Genomic DNA, 23890 nt, shown 5'->3' with positions numbered 1-23890 from the left:
GGGTGAAGAGATACTTGCTGCTAAGTCTTATGACCTGAGTTCCATCTTTGAGACCATATGGTAGAAAGAATCAACTTCCCAATTGTTGTCCTGATCCCCACATATGCACCACCACCAATGCGTGTTAAAAGAAATGTAATTTTAAAACCCTCAGTTCAAAAGTTGTATCGATTACTCTTTTGACCCATATAGTAGGTTTATGTTATTTCAGGTACAGTATTAGTTGGCTGTATCAGTTTTTATTTGCATCAGTTTTAGAGCCCCCCAATTTTGTTGATTTAACTTTTTGAATGTGTAGAAATGTATTAAAAATAAAGTCAGCACAGGAAACCATACTTTAGGAAGTTTTCTCTTTTTTTTTTAAAAAAAAATCTGTTTTTCTCTACCCTTTGTAGGTAAACTTTTATTGTTTTCTTAAAGTAAAAATTTTATTGCCCTTCCTACATTTCTTTTGCAAAAGTAGCAGGTATATGTTTCAGTCCCTTTTTTTGTCTTACCAAAAAGTAAATAAATAAAATAAAGAAGACAATATGCTATAGACCCTCTTCATAAGAGAGTCAAACTGCTTGTCCAAATTGCTTTTAATTTTTAGGTGAGAAAGAGAATGTCTGATACTTTCAACTTCAGTCTGTTTTGCTCTTCTCAGCATTGTTTATCATTATTTTTGAAACGTGTCTTGTGAGAGTTATTTTTATTTTATTTATTTTTTTTTCTGTTGAGTTTAATTGTACAGATCTGTGCCATTTTCTGTTTATAGCTGTATTTTAAACATAAGAAAGTATTTACAGGTGTTTATCTTTTAAACAGGCGGTCAGTCTGACCAAGGCTATGGGTCCAAGGATGAGCTAGTAAAGGAAGATGCAGAGGTTCATGCACCCGAAGAGCATGTGCCACAAGAAATGGCTGCCACAGAGCTGCACATCGAAGGCACGTGCTGATGCTTGTGAGCTTTGTGTAGAAGCATGCTCAGATTGTTTCATCATACTTGATACTTTCAACAGTAAATCTTAGGAACTTAAGACCTATAGTAGACTTTGATAATCTCTAAGGTTTAGATTTTAGCAGACTTCAGAAAGTTTGTAGATCATCCTTAATTTTGCAAAAAGTGCCAACCATTGGGTAATTTTTTGACAAAACGAGGACTAAATTCTGTCCTATTTTGATCTTGAACTGATGTTTCTCCTTCCTCTGTCTTCAGAGTGCTGGGACAGCATGCATATGCCAGTCACTGTGCCCAGCAAGCAATAAGACCAAACTTCTGAGCTGTCAAAACTGATGCGTCCTGTTCTTTTCCCTCCCAATTCTGGAACTGAGGGTTATTCCCAGTCTTAGAAGGCAAGCCCTCTGCATTCTCAGGCCATGGGTTCCTTTGATTCCGCATCCCCATTACCCCCCCCCCCCCCTTCCCTAGACAGAGTTTCTCTGTGTAGCAGCCCAGGCTCTCCTAGAACTCACTTTATAGACCAGGCTGGCCTTGAACTCACAGAGATCCACCTGCCCCAGCCTCCCAAGTGCTGGGATTAAAGACATGTGCCACTGCACCCAGCTATAGCTGTTATTTTGTGCTCCAGTGTTATAAATAAGCTACTTGACAATGGAAGAAAGAGAAGTCAAGGCCAAGGGCTTACTTGATTTACTTAGAAATGTTCAAGTCCCTATTATTGAGTAAACAGCCAGTCAGTACTCATAGTATTTATGGCATAAAATAAGTCAGATAGAGTAAGTCAGTGAAGAATAGTGATGTACTCATCCTACTTGAAGAGAGACTACATCCATGTATAAAAATCTCTGGTTTTGATAATTATTGTCAGAGTAGGAATGGTAACATTGAAATATTTTTTTTTCCAGAGGTGTGTGATGTGTCTGACATTGTCTCAAAACAATCACAACCTAGTCCAGAACCTCAGAGTCCTACTGACCCTCCTCCATGGGGCAGCAGTATTGTGAAAGTTCCATCTGGGTTATTTGACACCAACATCAGGACAAGTAGTAATGGTAAGTGGAAAGTTACCTCCACCACTTGGGAGACAGTCTCACCTTGTAGTCAAGATGAGTTTCTCCACCATGCTCAGCTACAGTGTCTTTAGTGATACTAATTTTGCTTGCTTATTTTAATGGACACACTAGGAAGCCATTAATGAGCCTGAATAAGTGGGCTAAAATTAAAGTTAAAATCTGTGACTCAACAGGTGAGAGCCTTGCATGGTGGCACACATACACAAAAGTAATATGGAGTAATAATTTAAAGCAGATATGAGAAAATATGTAAGTTATATGAAAATGTTATATAGGGGAATTGAGCCTTGGTGTGTTTTAGTTGTCTCCTGTTTTAACTTTGAAGGATAGGTGTGAAGTATGTTTGTTAACTCAGTGTGCTTTCCTTGCTGTAGTGCCTGGTCTTTTTGGTCATTCTTTTTCATTATAGATGATGGGAGTGCTATAAGGTCTCCTGTGCTTGTCAAGAACAGAGGCAGTGATGTGAACAGACCCCAGCACTGGGAGGCAGAGGCAGGCAGAGCTCTTAATTTGAGGCCAGTCTGGTATACATAGTGAGTTCCAACATAGCTAGGACTATACAGAGAGACCCTGTCTCGAATGAATGAATGAATGAATGAATGAATGAATGAATGGGATTGAGGCAGAGTCTTGGTATAAGTAAATAAACAACCAAGTAAATAAATAAATGAGATTGAGGCAGACGCAGAGTCTTGATACAGAGCCCAGGCTAGCGTTGAACTGGCAATGATCCTTTAGCTTTGCCACAGTGATGTACAAGCATGGACCAACTACCATGCCTGACTTGATATGCTGTATCTTGTTCTTATAAGATCTATTCCATAAAGAAAGGAAGAAGTGGTAATGGGACTTTTGATACTGTATCAGTTTCATTTTCAAATTGAAAATAAACTGTGCTAATAAGCTGTGGAAGTACAATGAGAGCCTGAATACATTTTTTGTTCTTATACATTACATCCCAACTGCAGTTCCCTTCCCTCCACTCCTCACTCTCCCTTCCTTTGCATCTCCCTACTCCCCCAGTCCGCTCCTCATCAGTTTCCCTTAAAGATAAAAAAGTGGGCCTTGCAGGGATATCAACCAAACATGGCCTAACAGGTTGTGATAAGACTGGAGAGCCTGAGTAATTGTGAAGACCTGCTTCTCATGTATTGAGAAAGGTGTCAAGCAGGTATAATTTTAGTGTAGTAGGTTACTTTAATTCCCCTAAAACCTTTTGAAAACTTTTCTCAGTTCTTGTGGCTAACTAATCAATATATTATTTTTTTAATTTTTTAAAGAACAATTTAGTATAAATTATTTTAAAAAGAAAAAGTTCACAATTGATAGTTATAATAAAGCCAGTTTGAAAGATTAAAACTTAAGCAAAACACTCAAAGACACAAAATGAACCCAATAATTTTTTTTTCCTTTGTCGGGGGGTGGGTTATTTGAGACAATTTCTCTGTAGCTTTGGAGCCTGTCCTGGAACTAGCTCTTGTAGACCAGACTGGCCTCAAATTCACAGAGATCCACCTGCCTCTTGCTTCTGAGTGCTGGGATTAAAGGCGTGCGCCACCACCACCCAGCTGTTTGTTGTCTTTGTTTTTTTGTTTTTCAAGACAGGATTTCTCTGTAGCTTTTTGGAGCCTGTCCAGAACTCACTCTGTAGAGCAGGCTGGCCTCAAACTCAGAGAGATCCACCTGCCTCTGCCTCCCAAGTGCTGGGAGTAAAGTGTGCATCACCACTACCTGGCACCAAAAAAAAAAAAAAAAAAAAAAAAAAAAGACCATTTACTTCAATAAAGCAATCGTTGGTTTTTCAGGCTTCTGGCATGTTTTTGTTTATCTGCTCTAATGACTCAGTCTCTTTTGTTTGCCATTGTTTTCAGCACCTCATACATTTAATAACTAGTAGGCAGTTATACTTCACATATTTGTTGAAGAATCAAATATAAAATTCACTCAAGATTTCACCAGCCTTCTTAGAATTTTCTAATTTTTAACTTTAAAGCAGTTCTTTTTACTTTGATATAGTAATGCTTTGGCTGTAACAAATATGTGATTTCTCCATAATTACAAACTTGTTTTGTATAGAGTAGATCCCCCTACCTCTCTGTGTATGCATGTGTGTGTGCGTGAGCACATGTGTGTCATTAAGCCCAAACCTTTTTTATTCTGAGTATATGTTCTACCACTCAGCGATATATATCTCAAGCTTCCCCGAAAGTATTTGCTGAATTGGATATATGAAAGTTAAATTAGAAGAGATTATTTCTTCTGGAGTCTGCTATTTAACTCAGAATATTTTTCCTAAATTAACTCTTTAAGAAGCAGAGGCATATGTTTGTTGATAAGGGTGAGCAATGCAGGTATATCCAGCATAGACTGCATGTTTTCACAGATATGTCTGTACATAGAGTCAGGCTTGGATAGGCTTGGGGTATACTTTTCCTGCAGACCTTTTTATAGCTTCTCGATGAAACCAGGCATCGAAACTGCTAGACCGCATGGGAGATGCTGCTGCTTTACACCTTCCAGATTGTCTGTAGCTTTACTCTGGGCATAATCAGAACAATAATCATTCTATTTGTTACTTTAGAAAATACTGATATTTCACTTTATTACTGCCCCCTTTAGGTAGTACATCAAATGTGCTATTTTCTGCTCAAGCTCCAGTTGAAGATGCCGTCTTTGGGGAGGTTACTAATTTTAAGAAGAATGGTGATAGAGGAGAAAAAAGACAGAAGCATTTCCCAGAGAGGAGCTGTAGCTTTAGTTCTGAAAGTCGGGCAGGGATGCTGCTTAAGAAGAGCAGTTTGGATCTGAATTCAAGTGAAATGGCTATCATGATGGGAGCAGATGCCAAGATCCTCACAGCAGCACTGACATGTCCTAAGACTTCTCCACTTCATGTCTCAAGAACTCATAGCTTTGACAGTGTTAATTGTCACCCAGCTGATACTAGGACTCGCATGTTGGAGGGCACTTGGGATTTTGAGCGCAAAGCATCTCCTGTGCTAGAGATGTTGGAGGAAAGCCAAGAACTCCTGGAATCTGTGGTTGATGATACTGCTGCAGAGACTACAGCAAAGGTCACATGTGACAGTCTACAGAATGAGAGTCATGGCAGCCAGTCCAGAGACAGGAAAGCAGGATCCAAAGATACAGTGAATAAGAGAAGTAGTTCATATGCTGTTGGAAAAACCATTGAGAGGAAAGGTGTTGAAACTGGACTAGATCCTTTGTCTCTTTTAGCCACGGAATGTGTAGAAAAAACTTCTGATTCTGAAGAGAAATTTTCTCCAGTAATTTCACGTAATCTGGCTGATGAAATTGAAAGTTACATGAACCTAAAAAGTCCTCTGGGTAGTAAATCTTCTAGTATGGAATTGCATGGAGAGGGAAACCAAGAGCCTGGCTCCCCTGCTTCATTTCCTCACCGTTTAGAAAGGAGATCGAGTCTCCCTTTAGACCGCAGTCCACCAACCCAAGACAGTCCAGAAACTGAGAAAAGCTCCCCCACAGTATCCAGATCTAAGACATTGGCTGGGCGTTTCAAGCCACAAACTCCTTACCGTACTTACAAAGACCGGTCTACTTCTTTATCAGCATTAGTGCGTTCTTCACCAAATAGCTCTTTGGGTTCTGTAGTAAATTCTTTATCAGGTCTAAAGTTGGACAATATACTCTCAGGGCCCAAGATAGATGTCATAAAATCTAGTATGAAACAAGCAGCAACAGTAGCCAGTAAGATGTGGGTGGCTGTTGCATCTGCCTACAGCTACTCAGACGATGAGGTAAGAATATGCTACTGCACAGTCTGATGTAGGAGTGCTTGTAGTGCCTTTGTTTATTGTACAAATTTGTGTTTGTATAATCTAGAGATTTCTGCTAATAGTATTATTATATCTTAAAACTTTATACATGTTCTGTTTTATAAGTGACTTAAGACAATTGATGATGTAAAAATATAATGTCAATTGCCAGACATGTTGGCACGTATCTGTAATCTCAGCACTTGGGAGAAGAGGCATGAAGATCAGGAGCTCAGGGTCATCTTTGGATACGTAGTTATGTGAGACCAGTCTGGACTGCATGAGATCCTGTCTTAAAAGGGGGAAATGGGAGGTTGGAGAGATGGCTCAATGATGAAGTGTACTGGCTGCTCTTCCAGAGAACCTGGATTCAGTTCCTGGTACCACATGGTAGCTCACAACTGTCTGTAACTTCACTTCTGGAGGATCTTATACCATCTTCTGATCTCCACATTTATTGTACACAAGTAGTACAGACATACATGGAAGCAAAATACCCATGCACATAAAATTTAAAAATTATATTTAAAAGCTAACAAAAATAGCATTAGAATTACTTTATAACTCCATAAAGAAGTCTAAATTAAAACTTTTGAAAGCACTAATAGTGTTTGAAATTATAATAGCATCATTGTTATATTTGCATAACATTTTACTTTGTTTCTCTTTGGGTTTTGGAGATGGAAGCATCACTGTGCAGGCCAGGTAGACTCCAGACTTATTCTACTCCTGCTTCAGCCTCTTCAGTGTTATTTTTGCTTGTATTTACCACTCCACTTTTCAGTGGGCACTTTCATTTTTACATGTCTTTTGCATGTGTTACCCCCTTATTACACATGAAATCACCGTGTAGCTTATTCCATAGATTTCATACAGCATGATTGTCCTTAAAACATTGTGGTGAATAAACTTAATCATTAGATTTTCTTTTTGTGAAAATGGAAAAAGAAAAACAAACTACTTATAGAAAAAAAAAAGCTGTAGTTTCTCCTTTATGTGCACGGACTTGTATGATACCTGAGTACTTTAAGATAATTCCAGATTGCTAAAGCTCTAGTCAGTAACAAAGTAAAGAAGCGAGGAAAGGAACTGGACAAAGAAGGCTGATTGAGGGAAAACGTCTAGAAAAAGTGCTAACTGAATAAAAACTACAGGATTAGGACAACAAACTCCTTGTTTTGTCTGTGTGGTACCAGAGCCTTTGTACGTGCAAGCTTAGCATTAAACCATCTAGCTTCATCCTTAGCCTTTGTTTCTGGAGACCTTCACAAGATCAGTCAGCACAACACAGACTAACTTTAAAAAGGTGTTAACCTGGCAGACTTGGTAGAGTGCCAACCCGGAACATAGAGCTAGCCCTTCGGGGTGTGTGTTTATTTGGGGGGAAGGGCAGCTGTTAGCTGAGCATTATGAGAAAGAACAGAATGAAATGTTTTATTTCTGAAATGTTCTCCGAAATTATTTAGAAAAGATGTTTACATAGTCATATAGCCTTGGACTCTATGTTAGTGTAGATTCTAGTAGAGTCACAGCACTAGGAGATTTACTCATTAGGTATAGTACATAAGTAAATAATTAGTTCACCTAGGTTACAACCCAGTCTTTTTTGAAGTATGTCACTTTGTGAGGGGACAGTTTTTGACACCCCATCTGGGGTAGGTCATTTTTTTCAATATCTTAAACTATGTAAGTTTTAAAAGTCAGTGAGATAACTTTAAAGTTTTGAAAAAAACATAGAAGTTATTTGCTTTAAGATGTGAAGTTTGATTCTAAAAAGAGTAAAGTGAGCATATTTCCATTGCAGAAGATATTTATGTATGTGGGGTTTTATTCTTTTTAAAGGAAGAAACTAATAAAGATTATAGTTTCCCAGCCGGCCTAGAAGATCATATACTGGGGGAGAATGTATCGCCGAATACAAGTATCTCAGGGATGGTTCCCAGTGAACTTACCCAGAGCAACACAAGCCTCGGCAGTAGCAGCAGCAGTGGAGATGTTGGAAAACTGCAGTGTCCAACAGGTATGGGGAAAAGTGTCCTTCGTGTCTTTTTTTTTTTTTTTTTCTGCTTTTGCTTATTTGTGGTGCTGAAGATTGAGTCAGGGCCTCTGCATGCTGGGCAGCAGTCTACCACTCAACTACACTCGAATTCAGTTTTAATTTAAATGCCTATAACCCTTCATCCCCACATATCCATTCTATTCTGATTTTATATATCTAAGTACTGTTACCATGTATTGTCTTCCGAATCAGTCAGGAAATATCTCCCTCTCTTTCTCTCTCCTCCACCTTTAGCTAAAGCCTTTTTGACTGAATTTATGGAATGGGGTCTTGGAAATACGTATTTCTTTAACTTGTTCTCTGGGTAAATCAGTGATTGAAGGATTTTTAAGGAATACAATTGCAGTTTCAAGAGAGGGAAAATTTTTACCTTTATAATTAAAAAACAACTGTTCTCCTTTTTTCTGATTCTTTGAGACAGAACCTCATCACATAGCGCAGGTTTGCACCCATAGTTCCCCTCTCCAGGTATTGGCTTTATAGGTATATACCTTTAATCATTTAAGTTGTCATTTGGAAAAGTTGAGGGAATTATTACAAAAAGCAATTATATATCTTCTACCTAGATGTAGTTAACTTTTATTAATTTTATCAATGTTTATATTCACACACACATTTATATAGTGAACCATCTGTAAATACCAGATTTCATGGTACTTCCCTTCTTAATACTTCAGTATTTATTTCCGAAGCATCAAGAACATTCTTCTACATTATGTGTTCTATTTAGGTGAAATTCCATTTTCAAGAAGCATCAAAGGGCAGGACTTTGAAAAATCAGACCATGGTTCTTCACAGAATACCAGTATGTCCAGCATCTGTCAAAACTGTGCGATGGAGGTAAAGGTTCTGTACTCAACTGTACCTGTGGGAAAGTGACTAGACATATCCTTATCTCATGCGAGCACTTTACAGGACTCAGGGGGATCCATGTGGGTAGTCATATGAGTGCTTGAGATCTTTGAGGCAGTGAGAGATCTTTGAGGCAGTGAACTGGTAGTTTTGTCTATAATAGACAAAAGCTGTTAACTCCGGTTGAAACCAGTAGAATAAAAATTTCATTTTATTTCAGTAGAGTGGACCATTCAGGTTCATTTCCACCATAGAGACTCTCAGTGTTCTATTTTCCCTTTAGGTTTTGATGTCAAGTTGCTCACAGTGTAGAGCTTGTGGAGCTCTGGTTTATGATGAAGAAATAATGGCTGGATGGACTGCAGATGATTCAAATTTGAATACAACCTGCCCGTTCTGTAAAAGCAACTTCTTGCCTCTTCTCAATATAGAATTTAAAGACCTAAGAGGCTCTGCCAGGTTAGTATTTTGTGAGCTCCCTCAGGAGGTCAGTGCCCTGAAGCCATGGCTCTTTGGGCAAGGGTAAAGCATTCACAGCTGGGTCCAAGCACATTTTCTTGTTGCTCTGGGCTGCTTTTCTGTTTTATTTAACGTATGGTTAACAGGAGTAGATTCTTGAAATTAGTCTCTGCTTATAGATGATTCAATACTAATGTTTGGGCTGGGGAGATGTGACTTGGTTTTGAAAGTGCTTCCTGAGCAAACATGATTCCTAGCACCCAGGGAAAAGCTGAGCACCCATCTGAAATCCCAGCACTGGGGAGGTAGGGACAGGTAGGTCCCAGAAACTCACTGGCCAGTGAACCTCACCAAATCAGTGAGCTCCAGGTTCAGTGAGAGACACTGTGAAAAAAAGAAAAGGAAGGGAGAGACAGAGAGACAGAGAATGAATACACTGAAGCCAGGTATGGTGAGTGATTAAAGTGGACATGGAACATTGACCTCTGGCTTCCACATCCTACATCGGCTGCACTCTTATATATACATGTGCACATAGCTATACAAACTTATGCCTTGGTGACCCAAATTAAATCTTGTTGCCTCTGTCTGGTACAGTGAGATGAACAAATTCTAGGTAATGGAAATGCCGTTAATTAAGAGGCTGGGGTATGACTCAGTGGGGGATTGCTTGGTGTGGCATGCATGAGGCCCTGCCTAGCCTTGGAAACTTAAGAAATTAACTAATCAGTTTGTGATCAATTGAAAGTTTGGCAAGTAATTAAGAAGTATGTGGACCTAATCAATGACCTTAATATTTTATTTGCTTTGGTGTTGTTTATTTTGTTTTGATTGTTGTGAATCTAAACCCAGGCATTCATGCACATGATATAAGCATGTGCTCTGAGCTGCATTCTCAGCTCCCTTAGAGTCTGTTTTGTTGTTGTTGTTGGCTGATGATTATCTTCAGGCATGAAGCTTGGATCATACTCCTGACATAATATCCTCATCGGCCTGGCAAAGGCCCTCTTTTCTTTATTTTTTATTTATTAATTGTATTTTTAATATTATATGTGTATGAGTATGGGTACATGTATGCCATTGTGCACATATAGAGGTCACAGGACATCTTGTAGGAAGGAGTTTGTTGTTACCGTCTACCTTGTTGAGGCAAAATTTCTGCTGCTTAATTGAGTACTCCGGGCTAGCTGGCTTCTGGGCGATTCCTCCTACCTTCACCTCCCATCCTGCCTTAGGAGTAGGGTTACACATATCTCTTTATGTGGGTTCCTGAAATCAGACTCAGATTGTTTAGACCTGTACAGCTAGCTGGCCCTGGATTATGGTTTTTACTCAGTCTGTTAGTCTGTGTCTTTTAATTGGTGATTTATGGCCATTTGCACTCAAGGTTATATTTGAGAAGGACTTGTTGGCTCTTTATGGTTGTGTTTGTTGTTCTGGTTGACTGGTCACTTGGTAATTCTTCCACTTCTGTTAGTGTTGGATGTTCACTGGTTTGCTATGCTGTTCTCTTCTGTTCTATTGCATTCATGGAGTGTGTTCTATCCTGTATTCTTGTGGGTGAAACTGTCTTCCTTCACTACCTTAAGAATTTTCTGCAGTGCTGGCTTAATTGTCATGAATTGCCTTGACTTGTGTTTGTCTTGTGATACTCTCTTTTTTAATTAATTAATTTTTATGTATATGAATGTTTTGGTTGTATATATATCTGTGCATACATGTGTGCCTGGTGCCCTCCAATGCTGGAAGAGGGCATTGGATCCCCTGGAACTGGAGTTATGGTTGTCAAGCCACCATGTGGATGCTGGGAATCAAACCTGGGTCTTCTGGAAGAGCATCCAGTACTCTTAACTACTGAGCCAGCTCCATCTTGAACTGTTCTTACTTCTCCATGTTGTTTGTTGATGGCTTTGTTTGTTTGGTTGGTTTAGGGCAGGGAAAAGAACTGTTGGTTGACAAGTATTTACTTCCAAGGTTTGGAATATATTGTTCCTTGTTTCCCTGGCTGTTAGGGGTGCTGGTGACAAATTTGTTATTCTGATGTTTCTGCCTGTAGCTGTTAACTAATGATTTTCTTTACACCTTTTAGTGTTGTTACTTTGCTGTGTGTGTGTGTGTGTGTGTGTGTGTGTTTTAATTTGTGTCTGTGTGCACATGTGTACTCAAGGCAAAAGAGAGTGAATATAGATAGCATCCCTTGCCAGGGACTTCAAATGTTGGCAGGATGAATGTGGAAATTGTCAATGAGTGAAGTAAACCCCCAAAACTAAAGTGATGAAGTTGCATCTTGGCTTCATCTCAGTAGGACTGTTGGAGGTAGCTTTACCAGCATCCTCTCCTTCAGCATTCTTGTTGTCCAGATCCTGACCATCTTCAGAAGGTATCAAAAGGAACAGATCCCCATGGATTTCCAGCTAGTGGCTATTTTATTATAAAGCAGTAATTCTAAGTAAGATCATTTGAGGACTTAGGGATCAGAAAAAAAAAAGAATTGATCACACATACATTTGTTGTAGTATTTGGGAGGCGGAAGCTGGAAGATGACTGTGATTTGGAGTTGAAGGCCAGCCTGGTCTACATACTGTTCCGGACCAGCCAGGGCTACATAATAAGGCCCTGCTTTAAAAAATAAGTATTGTGGGTATGGGCCTCTGTTTTATATGTGCGTAAAGAAGTGTGTGCATGGAGATCGCAGGCCAGCGTCCTCTAGAGTTGATTTTCCCCTTCCACTTTAGGATTCAGGGATCCAACTCAGAGCCTCAGTCTTTCATAGCAAGCCTGTTTACTCACTTAGCTAACCTAGGCTCAAGGATTTTCTTTTTTTACAGTTCAGTGAAGATCTTTCAATTGTCATTATTCAAAAACAGTTCAAAGTTCCATAAACCAACAGAAAAGTATTGAAATATTTACCATATTCAAAAATTATGTGTATAAATCATTTAGGGAGAAAGGGATTTTTTTTTAAGGCTTTTTATTTCTCTCTTTCTCCCTGTCTTTCTTTCTTTTCTGTTCCTTATTTAGCTTTTTCCTGAAACCAAGTACGTCTGGTGACAGTTTACAAAGTGGAAGCATTCCATCGGCAAATGAGCCCTCAGAGCACAAACCCGTGTCCAGTTCAGCAGAACCTGACTTGATCAGCTTTATGGATTTCTCAAAAAACAGCCAGGCCATAATAGAAGAAGCAAGCTATGCAGTTGAATCAAGGTACCACAGGGTGCACAGAATTCACTGTAGGAAATGAGATATTCCTGTAAACAGTCTCTATTTAAAGACAGTCTGGTTGGGCTTGGAGGTGCACAGCTAGCTGTCTGAGGAAGGAAGATTTCAAGTTCAAGGCCAATCTGTGCTAATGAATGAGACTCTGTCCTATCCCTGCCCCTTGCCAATGTAAATCAGATCCTGTCTCTGTTCTCAGTTAGATCGTGGCCTGGTAGAAATTAAATGCCTCTCAGCAAATTTGTATTTGCATACATTGATGAGTACTTTTTTGAGATTTTGTTTAATAAAGATGAAATAACGTTTAAATAAAGCAACCGAATAGGCACCTTATTTTTTAAAAAACTTATATCATGTCCTCTTATACTCCTCTCCAGCTAATTATCTGACCAGCATTTGAAATGCTTGGGAAATGTTTATTTGTTGTATGGGAAGAGGCATGGTAGAAATTGAATGACAGTGCTCACATGAGTGGCAAGTGCTCTACCACTGAGCCACACCTCCAGCTTCCCATTTAATTCTTTTTTTAATATTTATTATGTATATGGGTGCTCTATCTGCGTGTACACCTTTATGCCAGAAGAGGGCATAAGACACCACTATAGATGGCTGTGAGTTACCTTATGGTTGCTGAGAATTGAACTCAGGACCTCTCCAGCCCCACATTTAATTCTTAACGGATACCAATTCTCAGGTGATTCAGGACATTTAAATCCACTGTAGAAAATACTGTACCTCTCTAGATTTCAGTTGTTTTCATGACTTAACTGCATTGCTTCATTTTTTTTTTAAGTGATGAAATAAAGAAAACCAGTGTTGATGTCCAAAGTGTGAAAATTTCATCTGTGCCTAATAGTTTATCTAAACGAAATGTGTCTTTGACTCGAAGTCATAGCGTTGGAGGCCCTTTGCAAAATATTGACTTCTCCCAGCGACCATTTCATGGTATTTCGACAGTTAGTCTTCCAAATAGTCTGCAAGAAGATGTGGTATGTATCATTGTAATCATATTGTATATTCTTGTAATTAAGGAACACAATAATTTCATGATACCACGTGAAAAGTGATAGGTACAGGTTTTTTTTTTTTTTGGTGTCTCACACCTGTATTTCCAGCACTCAAGAGACTGAGACAGATTAAGGTAAGCTACACAGTGAGTTCAAGGCCGGCAGAACTACATACAAGACCCTGGCTTGCTGGGGGAGATGGTGGCTCAGCCATTCAAGTTCTGCTGCACAAGCATGAGAACTTGAGTTTGGATCTCCTGCACTCACCGATGGAAAAGCCACGTACGATGGTACATGCCTAGTAATCCACACACCCTGTAGATGGAGGCAGGACGATCCAGGGCCTGTGAGAGACTGTCTCACAAATAAGGTAGAGAGTGATTGAGGGAAATACTTAGTGTCAAACTTTGGTCTCCATATGCACACATACACACATAGGAACATAAACATTTGCCAGGTATGATTCTGCATACTTGTATTCAGGAGATGGCAAGTTCAAGGTCAGCCTGTCCCAAAAAGTCCATAAAGAAACCAAAAACTTTTAAAACTTAAAATTACTTGCGTATGTGTGTGCACTTTGACTTTTGAGACATAGTCTTGCTTTGTAGCTCCAACTGTCCTAGTCACTATGTAGATGAGGTGACCTTTAAACTTGTGGGCATCCTCGTGCTTCTGTCTCCCAAATGCTGGGATTACAGGCGTGTGCGACCATATCTAGCTTCAACTATTTTTTTTAATATGGAAATTTTTTTTAAAAATGTACAAGGTCTCAACAATGTGGTAGTGTGATTACTACCACGCCCAGCTCTGCTCAGTAAGTCCTGCTTCCAGCTGGCGGCCATTCTTCCATGCACGTCTTCATTCACTTTTCTATGCCTAGATTATTTTGAAGGCAGTTTCAAACAACACTATGCTATGTGTGATTATTTCAGCAAATATCTGTAAATGATTTTAAACAGACATAATCACAATGTTATTATCATACCCCAAACCAGGTAGTCCTCTTTGTTCTGACTTTCTGTTGTTATAGTAGGGTCAAATGTGTATGTGGGGATGGGGGGTAGAGTGTGATTTCAGGCATCAGGGTGAAGTAAAGTTTACGCCTTTCAATGGGTTGGTAAACCTTAGTCTTTAAATTGTAGACTCCTTTTTTCTTCTCATAATTTGTTTGTTGATAAAACTAGATGCCTGGGGGCTCAGGCATTATAAGAGTACTGGCTGTTCTTTTAGAGGGCCTGGGTTCAATTAATAGCACCCACATGGCAGCTCAGAACTGCCTGTAACTCCACCTCCAGGGGATCCAAAACCCTCACACAGACAAACATACATGCCTGCAAAACACCAGTGCACATAAAATAAAAATGAATAAATCATTTTTAAAAAACAGCTGAAAAGCCAGATGGTGGTGGCACAGGCCTTTAATCCCAGCACTTGAAAGGCGGATCTCTGAGAGTTCAAGGCAAGCCTGGTCTATAAGAGGTAGTTCAGGGACAGGAGAGGTGGCTCAGCGGTTAAGAGCACTGCCTACTCTTCCAAAGGTCATGAGTTCAATTCCCAGCAACCACATGGTGGCTCACAAACATCTGTAAAGAGATCTGGTGCCCTCTTCTGGCCTGCAGGCACATATGCTATCAGAATACTGAAAATACTGTATACATAATAAATAAATAAATCTTTATTTTTTAAAAAAAGTAGCTAGTTCCAGGACAGGCTCCAAAGCTACAGAGAAATGCTGTCTTGAAAAAACAAAACAACAACAACAAAAAAAAACCCCAAACTGCACCCTTTTTCTTTTAACTACTAGGGGTTCCTACAGTCTGGAGCTTTACAGTCTTGGTTGACTGCAGGGTGTGTTTTGTTTGGTTTTAATTTTTTTCTTAAATTAACTTTATTTTAAAAACTTGGAAATAAAAAATATCAGACACCAAAATTAACCAGATCCAGTCTGATAGCCATCTTGAAGTTGTGGGGCTTCATCTTGGATTTTTTTTTTTTGAAACAACTTCTCATTATATAGCCCTAGCTGACCCTGAGTTCAATATATTGATTGCATTGGCCTCAAACTTGAAGCAATACTTCTGTTTTTGTCAGTCTCCACTCCTAGCTAACAAAGAAAAAACCAATTACCCCATCTTTTAGAGTTGTCATAGTCACAACAATAACTGTCACAGTGTTTTGTTTTTTTAAGTCTTTAAAATCTTTTTTGGTGCTGGAGAGGTGCTCAGCAGTTAAGAGCACTGGCTGCTCTTCCAGAGGACCCAGGTTCAATTCTCAGCATGCACATGAAGGTGCATCTGACACCTTCACACAGACAAATGTGCAAAAGCATTTGCAGGGAAGTGGTGGTACACGCCTTGAATCCCAATACTTGGGAGACAGAGGCAGGCAAATCTCTGAGTTTGAGGCCAGCCTGGTCTACAAAGCTAGTTCCAAGACAGCCAGGGCTACACAGAGAAACCCTATCTTGAAAAACCAAAGCAAAACTATTTTGTTATATTTATTTAAAGAGTTTACTGAAGTTGATTATTAATTTTTTTCTGGTAATGATTTAGTTTAAGCATAGTCTAGTGGCATTGTTTGCTTTCGTTCATTAGCATATTTTGCTACAGATAGTAATCATCCTCAATACAATTTAAACAGGATAGAGAAGATAATCTCACTGCAGAGTACTGGCAAACATACAGAATTAAATAATATCCACTTTTTATATATTTTTAAAGGACCATCTAGGAAAAAGGCCCAATCCTCCTCCTGTGTCTGTGCCCTATTTGAGTCCTCTAGTACTTCGGAAGGAACTTGAATCTTTGCTAGAAAATGAAGGTGATCAGGTCATTCATACATCCTCTTTCATCAATCAACATCCAATCATTTTCTGGAACCTGGTTTGGTATTTCAGACGTTTGGACCTTCCTAGCAACTTGCCAGGACTTATCCTCACATCTGAACATTGTAATGAAGGTGTGCAGGTGAGGTACCACCTTCTGTACTTGGACTGCACTGGTGTAATTGAATGAGTAAGATAAGGCGAGATGGGATGGTACAGTGTTTGGGATCTGAGCCTTCTGGTTTCATTTTGGTTTTTTTAGCTGTATAGGATCTCCATTTTTAAGACTTTATGCTTCAGGATGACTGACTTCTGTGTTCAGGCTTCAGTCACATCCCAGCCAGCAGTGAGGGAAAAATTGATATCCAAGAGATTATTTTCTCTTTTAGAGCTCATGAAGCTGTACCTAGTGTCCCTAGTGTTCCTGTGTGTGTATCTATATGGCCTGGACTCAGGTTTCTCTGTCTTGCTGCACAGTTGGCTAGACAAGAAGCTTTAATCATCAGGTGTCATTGTCTCTCCTGAAATATGCACAGCTGTCTTATTTGAAAAGTCTCATCCATAATTTTCAGAGAATTAGTTAACAGTTAGGAAAGTTATGTAATTTATGTAAGGTAAATTCCTCACTAGTGATCACTCAGGCCACCTCCAGGACCTGCCTCCTAAAGCTCTGATTGGGATCACTGACTGCTGACAGGGAGCTGCATTTTATACATACTTTTATGATACTGCACATTGGGAGACACCAGGCCCCAAACACACTTGGCGCATAGCAGTCTTTCTTAAATATTATAAATTTTAGTTTGACTTGTTTAACAGGTAGTGATTGAAAGAAGTTACCTTGTAAAGTTATAGACACTCTAATACTGTGTTTTACTAGACTTTGTTGTAATGATGGCTAATTTCTCCTATGCCTTTGTACCATTTATAATGTCAGAAAATCTAAACTTATATGCCAGAAAATAATAAGGCAGTTTATCATCGGGTATTAATAAAAATTAAAACTTTTGCTCAGAATTTTGGGTCTAGAGTTAAAAAGAAAACTCATTAGATTTTATTACTGGTAAAATTTTATTTGAGAAACTAATTTTATTAATCTCTTTTAGCTTCCTCTATCATCTTTGTCCCAGGACAGCAAACTTGTATATATACAACTGCTATGGGATAATATCAATCTTCATCAGGAACCAGGAGAACCTCTATATGTCTCGTGGAGGAATTTGAGTAAGTAAAAGAGAATCGAAGACACAACAGGGTTGGGCTTGGTAGCAATATTCCTTAAATCCCAGGACTCAAGAGGCAGAGATAGGTGGATTTGTTGTTGACTGTCCTGAACTCAAGGCTAGATAACAGGTTTTCTATACCCCCCCCCCAATAATAGATTTCTCTACCTATGCAGTAAGACAGATCAAGCCAAATTAAAAAGACTAGGTTTATTGGGCAAAGCATTCCTGTCTGACCGTTCCAGTCCCCCGGAGGTGAGGCAGGGGAAGGAAGCAGGCAAAATTACATGGCTGGTCTAGAGGAGGGGGCAGCTTAAATACCCTGTAGTTGAGATCTTTCTGCAAGGGCAGGGTTTAGAATGGGACGGAGTTGGAGATTCCAGCTGAACATCCTGACTTTCTTGGATATATGGGCTACTTTCTGTTGGCATGGGACAACATAGGGAAGGGGAATTGAGAGTCTGTGGGCTCATACTCAGTGGGAGTTATGGCTGAAGAAGCATTGGCTAACTGCCCTCCTGAAGACCTCAGGAATCTGTTTCATGAGGAATCGGAGAAGGCAAGTTGCTAGGAGAAAAAAAATAGGTTTTATTTATTTATTTATATATATATATCCCTATAAACAGGGCTAGCCATGGAAGGAGTGGAGATTGTCAGTAAGAATGGAATGGACATGTTCCCTGGTTGTACAAAAGAAATAAAAGCAGATATGCCTTTCATTATTCTAGAAAACTTGTAAGATGGAGGGCTCCAGTTGTTGGACAAACCATTTATCCCGTGTAGGTGCTTGCTTGAGCCTGAGCCTGGAGAGTGGTGTCAGCACTGATATTCCTGGATCTTGGTGGGGGGGATGTGGAGTTTCTTTTTCAGACAGGGTTACTCTGTATATAATTCTATAATTCTGGCTGTCCTGGAACAATCTTCATAGACCACAGACTGGCCTTGAACTCACAGAGATCTGCCTGCCTCTGTCTCCTGAGTGCTGGGATTAAAGGCATGCACCACCAGCGCCAGCTTGGAGTTTCCTTTTTGATTTTTTGATACAGATTTTCTCTGTGTAGTCCTGGCTCTCCTGGAACTCACCCTGTAGACCAGGCTGGTCTTAAACTCAGAGATCTACCAGACTCTACCTCTAGAGTGCTGTGATTAAAGGTGTGTGCCACCACTGCCCAGCCTCTGATTTTTATTTTTTTCTCTTCCGGTTTCCTTCTGGTGTACTCACAGTCAGTAAAGGTTGTTCTTTCCCTACTAGTTTCTGGAATATGGTGGAGCACACCCCAGCTTCAGGGAAGAAACTGTAAGTTTGAGAAAGGGAAGAGGGTTACGTGTTTTAGTAAGTACATTGTACATGCTTTTACTAGCAAATAGGTGGTGATTTTGAAGACCTTAAGGTGACATAGCTCTGGAAACCTTGTTACTGCTTGGGAAACCTGCTCTCCATATGTTGTTCTTTAGATTCTGAGAAGAAACCATCAGAGGAGCAGCAGGCAGCCAGCGCTTTAGTTGAGACTATCAGGCAGAGTATTCAGCAGAATGACGTTCTGAAGCCCATCAATCTGCTTTCCCAGCAAATGAAGCCGGATGTGAAAAGACAAAGGTAATGATCTCAGTATCTTTTTCTTGATGCCACTCAATTTAACATTTTATGGTGTATGTTATTTTTAATACCTCTAATTGTAAAAGAAATGAGTGTATTCAAATATATGCATTCATGTCTGACAGTGAGTCAGTCAAAGAGAATAGGTTAAATCTTAACAAGGTAAGTCCTTGATGAAGGTGTATGGTATATTTTGGAAATGTTTCTCCTCTCAACTGGAAATCTTTGACGCACACCTTTAATCCCAGCACTGGGGACGCAGAAGCAGTGAATTTTTAAACTTTGACACATGTAAGTACAACTTGTGCCATCCTGTGATGACCTCAATTTTTTTCTTGTTGGATACTATGAGATTAGAAGTAGGATCGGTTTTGGAGTGTGGCACTACTTTCTTCATCCTTGTTGTTGGGTTCTGTACACATTCACATCTTGACTAAGTGCATTTTGTTGTGGAAGCTTTGGAAAGGGCAGGGGTGCATAATTATATCAAATGTTATGAATGCCCCCCAGCGTCCTCTCCCCTTTTTTTGGATGTAAGTCCCTATGTAGTCTTGACTGGCCTCGAGCTTAGTATGTAGACCAGGATGACCTTGAACTCTGAGTGCGTGTTCCACCATGATAGTAAATTCATCTCACAGGTCCATCTCATTTGTTTAATGTTTGCCATGCTAGGTAAGGGTTAGACTTTGGCTCTCGTGTATGCTGGGCAAACACAGTGCCACTTGGCCACAGCCCTAGAGCCGTGGTACTGGTGTTCAAACCCAGGGAGTCTTGTGCTTGTTCAGCCAGTGCCACACCTCCCAACCCCCATTAACTCTTTTTGTTTTGTTTTGTTTTGTTTTTTTGTTTTTCGAGACAGGGTTTCTCTGTGGCTTTGGAGCCTGTCCTGGAATTAGCTCTTGTAGACCAGGCTGGTCTCGAACTCACAAAGATCCGCCTGCCTCTGCCTCCCAAGTGCTGGGATTAAAGGCATGCACCACCACCGCCCGGCTCCCATTAACTCTTTTTAAAAGTTTAAAATTGGAGTTAGTGGCTCATAGGATATTTTTTACATACAGAGTTTAGCATGCCCTTCAACCAACTTCCTCAAAGATGCCACACATACTCAGGGTGAAAGCAGGAATTACAGAGCTACTAACCAAGTATGGAATTGATGTTTTCACTGTATACTGCCAGGTGTGCTGGTTTGTATCTGTAATCTCAGCACTTTGAAGTTTGAGGCCAGTCTCCACTGCAAAGTGAGTTCAGGCCATCCTGAGCTAGAGTAAAAGTCTTGTCACAAAGAAATCACCAAGGGCTGGAGAGATGGCTCAGCGGTTAAGAGCATTGCCTGCTCTTCCAAAGGTCCTGAGTTCAATTCCTAGCAACCACATGGTGGCTCACAACTATCTGTAATGAGGTCTGGTATCCTCTTCTGGCCAGCAGACATACATGTAGACAGAATATTGTATACATAATAAGTAAGTAAGTAAATATTTTTTTAGAGAAATCACCAAACCAAGATCTCCATCTGCACGTTTTGTTTGCTATATTTGCCTATTTTTTGTTATTGTTGACCACATCACAAAATTTCTTTTTTTATAGGAGTTTATACAGAGAAATCCTTTTCTTATCATTAGTGTCTCTTGGAAGAGAAAATATTGATATTGGTAAGTTGATTAATGGGGAATTATTTAAAAGGCTTCATTTTTGTTTTCTAAGTTGAAGGGGTTTTTTGTTTTCTAATGGAGCTGGTATACGTGTTAGACCACATTCCTTGCATACAGGGACAAGAAAACGAAGCTGGTATAAGTAAATAGTTGCCTTTAAAACGGCTGAAATGGGATCAGACAGCTTCCTGCCATGCCTTCTGCACCATTGTGGACTGTCCCTCTGGAATGATAAGCTCAACTAAAGCCTTTCTTTAGAAGCAGAACAGATTACTCTCTAGCTGGGCCTGGTGCATTTGGGGACTGAGATTGGAGGATCACAAGTTGGAGGGCAGTGCGGACTGTAAGACTGTTTTAAAACAGCAGCAGGTGAGATGGCTCAGTGGATAGAGGCCACCTGCCACCAGGCCTGATAACCAAGTTTATCCCCAGGACCCACATGATAGAGGAAACTTGAGTCCCTCAACTTGTCCTCTGACCTCCACACATACACTGTGTGTGACATCTATTCCCTACTCCATTCCACCAAAAAAAAAAAATCAATTTAAAAATAATCTGTGTCACATGACTCATTTTTTTTAAGTACATAGCTTTTAATTAAAAAAATTACAATTGCATTTTCAAAAATGTTTTTCAGAGGCTTTTGACAATGAATATGGACTTGCATACAGAAGTCTGTCTTCAGAAATTCTTGAAAAGTTACAGAAAATCGATGCCCCACCAAGTATCAGTGTGGAGTGGTGCAGGAAATGTTTTGGAGCGCCTCTCATCTAAATAAGATGTTCAAATTTTGGTAGAGTATTGGGGAAATAGATCCTATCGGAAACTTTCTAGTTTTTCCCCAAATTGTGACTTGGTGAAAGCTGCAATGAAGTAACTCTTGGGGATAAAAATACCAATGAACTGTAATTCATACTGAATCATCTCAGAGTGTAAAGTATCACTCAACTCCCTGAGGTTTATTGATGTTGGAAATTTTCAGTTCCTGACCTATTTCTCTGCCTCTGCTGAAAACAACCAAAACTATTTTTGGATTTCACAGTATGTGTAAAAGAAATATTGTCTCATCTTTCTAGATACTTGTTTTTATTGAAGCTGCTGGGCTGGAAAATGGCGAATTAAATTTGCCTAACCCCAAAACAAGTGAAATATTTCAATTATAGGAGTAACTGTATGATTGTATATGTGTGGGGCTATGCGATAGGTATGTGTGTGTCTATTTATTAAAATACTTAGATTGCATGTTGCAATAGTTTCTGGAAGGAGGCCTCAGTGACTACTAAATTGTAGTCAGCAGTTCCAAAAGCATCTAAAAGTCATAACTGCCTTCCCTGTGACTTAAATTTTGTATCTTTACCTTTTAAATTATGTATTATCCTGTTAGTAGGTTGTATCTTGTATATCCAGGTGCTCCTTTCCATCTTCCAATACCAAATTAATCTACGATGCTTCCATTGGAATCCAATAGGTAAAATGAAATTAAACTTTGTAACCTACCTAAATTATCCAGAACATATTTAAAACATACTGAAATCTTTATTCAGGCAGGCCAAATGTTGGTATTGATTACTTTTTATAATCCTGGTTTCTTGGGAGGCAGAAGGATCTCAAGTTCAAGGCCAGCCTGAACAACTCTTATCTCCAAATAAGTTGAAAGGAAGTCTAGAAATATAGTTCAGTGGTAAGAGCATTTGGCTAGTTAGTATGTAAGGCCCTAGGTTTAGTTCTAGTACCACAAAAAAAAAAAAAAAAAAAACACCCTGTGGGACAGAGAATTTGCACTGCATATAAAAGTTTTATTCTTGTACAATATTTTGATTTATATGCTTGTGAATAAGTGTGTATTTGTAAATACTGTTTTTTTTAGATTGAATCAATTAAGTCTTAAAAACCTTAAAGCTTATTGAGCTTATTGCCAGTAAGTTTAAGAAAATCATGACCTCACATGCCCTGACATTTATTGTGCTTTTTGTTTAAAACATCCATTAACCCAAGAACAACAAATTTGCCTTAGCTGTCTGCATGGTTTAGAAAGCCAGTGGTTATTTGTGCACTTATGCTAATAGTGCAGGTGACTAAACCAGTTGACACATAAACTTACCTCAATATGGTACACGTTAATAAATAGCATAAATTTCTTCTGTGTGGTGGGAAATTCTTAAAATTATGTACCAGCATTTCAATGTTAAAAGTTGTCAATCTGACTTTGGAGAATTGTAGTCTGAATTTTGAGTGTTAAGTGAAAATTTTATCAGAAAATTTGTAAAGTCTTTATTACCTTCAAATTGGATCTTTTACAAATTTCAATATATATATATTTTTACAGCTTATATCTTAACACTATTGACCCAATAAATTTATTATCTTGCATATATAAAGTTAAATAAAAAGAAAAATCTTAAACTTGGTGTCTGTCACATTTCTAAACTGCTGCAATTTCTATGATTGGGTGTTCCATTTCTGTTTCAGGTTTTCTGGTCTTTATAACCTGAATTGCTACTTGCCAAAGTATTTTATGTCAGGGTTATCAAACTTATCTGTTAGTTACTTTTGGTATAACTTTTTGTTTTGGCTTGTGCTTTTGAGACAGGGTCTCCCTGGCTGTCCTGAAATCCACTCAGACCAGAGTGGACTCAAACTCAAAAGATCCACTGACTCTGCCTACAAAGTGCTGGGATTAAAGGTGTGCACCCTCACCAACTGGCTTGACACAGCTTTCTAGATATTTACAAGTCTTTGCTACCATCCACATCCATGAGAACTGTTGGAGCCCTGCCTCTCATGGACCTTGCTCTCTGGCCTTGAATTTAAGAGATCTACCTGCCACTGTGCTGGAATTAAAAGGGTGTGCCACAACCCCCCCTCCTTTTTTGGTTTTTTGAGACAGGGTTTCTGTTTAACAGCCCTGTTCTGGAACTAGTTTTGACAGACCAGACTGGTCTTGAACTCAAGAGATGAGATATCCACCTGTCTCCGGAATGATGGGGTTAAAGGTGTGTCACCAGTCTGGCACCGTCTTAATTTTACAGGCTTCTCTAGCACCTTTACCAATCCCATTTATGGTACAATCCCAGATTTTGAAAGTTGAGGATCAGCAATCTTCAAAACTTAAATTTTGCTTAACATCTTGGTTCTAGTAATTCAATTTATTTTTATGCTGACCCCAGCAACCTAAAAGGAACTTATATCAA

The 23890-nt window shown here is 39.3% G+C and overlaps 1 protein-coding gene across 1 annotated transcript in view; it reads left to right on the top strand.

The window, feature by feature from the left end:
• The window catches only part of Dennd4c (DENN domain containing 4C), a 94462-nt gene extending 71360 nt beyond the window's left edge, over nt 1-23102 (top strand). The window contains exons 21-33 of the mRNA XM_085686229.2: nt 808-927; nt 1849-1995; nt 4636-5795; nt 7656-7833; nt 8603-8712; nt 9008-9183; nt 12205-12387; nt 13193-13388; nt 16127-16372; nt 17337-17454; nt 18909-19050; nt 20635-20699; nt 21337-23102. Coding sequence (XP_085542355.2) covers nt 808-927; nt 1849-1995; nt 4636-5795; nt 7656-7833; nt 8603-8712; nt 9008-9183; nt 12205-12387; nt 13193-13388; nt 16127-16372; nt 17337-17454; nt 18909-19050; nt 20635-20699; nt 21337-21473 — 2978 coding nt within the window. The 3' untranslated portion in view covers nt 21474-23102. The remainder of the gene's footprint in view (nt 1-807; nt 928-1848; nt 1996-4635; nt 5796-7655; nt 7834-8602; nt 8713-9007; nt 9184-12204; nt 12388-13192; nt 13389-16126; nt 16373-17336; nt 17455-18908; nt 19051-20634; nt 20700-21336) is intronic.
• The last annotated feature ends 788 nt before the right edge of the window (nt 23103-23890 follow it).

The sequence above is a fragment of the Myodes glareolus genome, chromosome 3 (assembly GCF_982192425.1).
Source record: "Myodes glareolus chromosome 3, mMyoGla1.1, whole genome shotgun sequence".
Lineage (NCBI taxonomy): Eukaryota > Metazoa > Chordata > Mammalia > Rodentia > Cricetidae > Myodes > Myodes glareolus.
The sequence above is the reverse complement of the archived record's forward strand: the minus strand, read 5'-3'. Positions and strand labels throughout refer to the sequence as shown.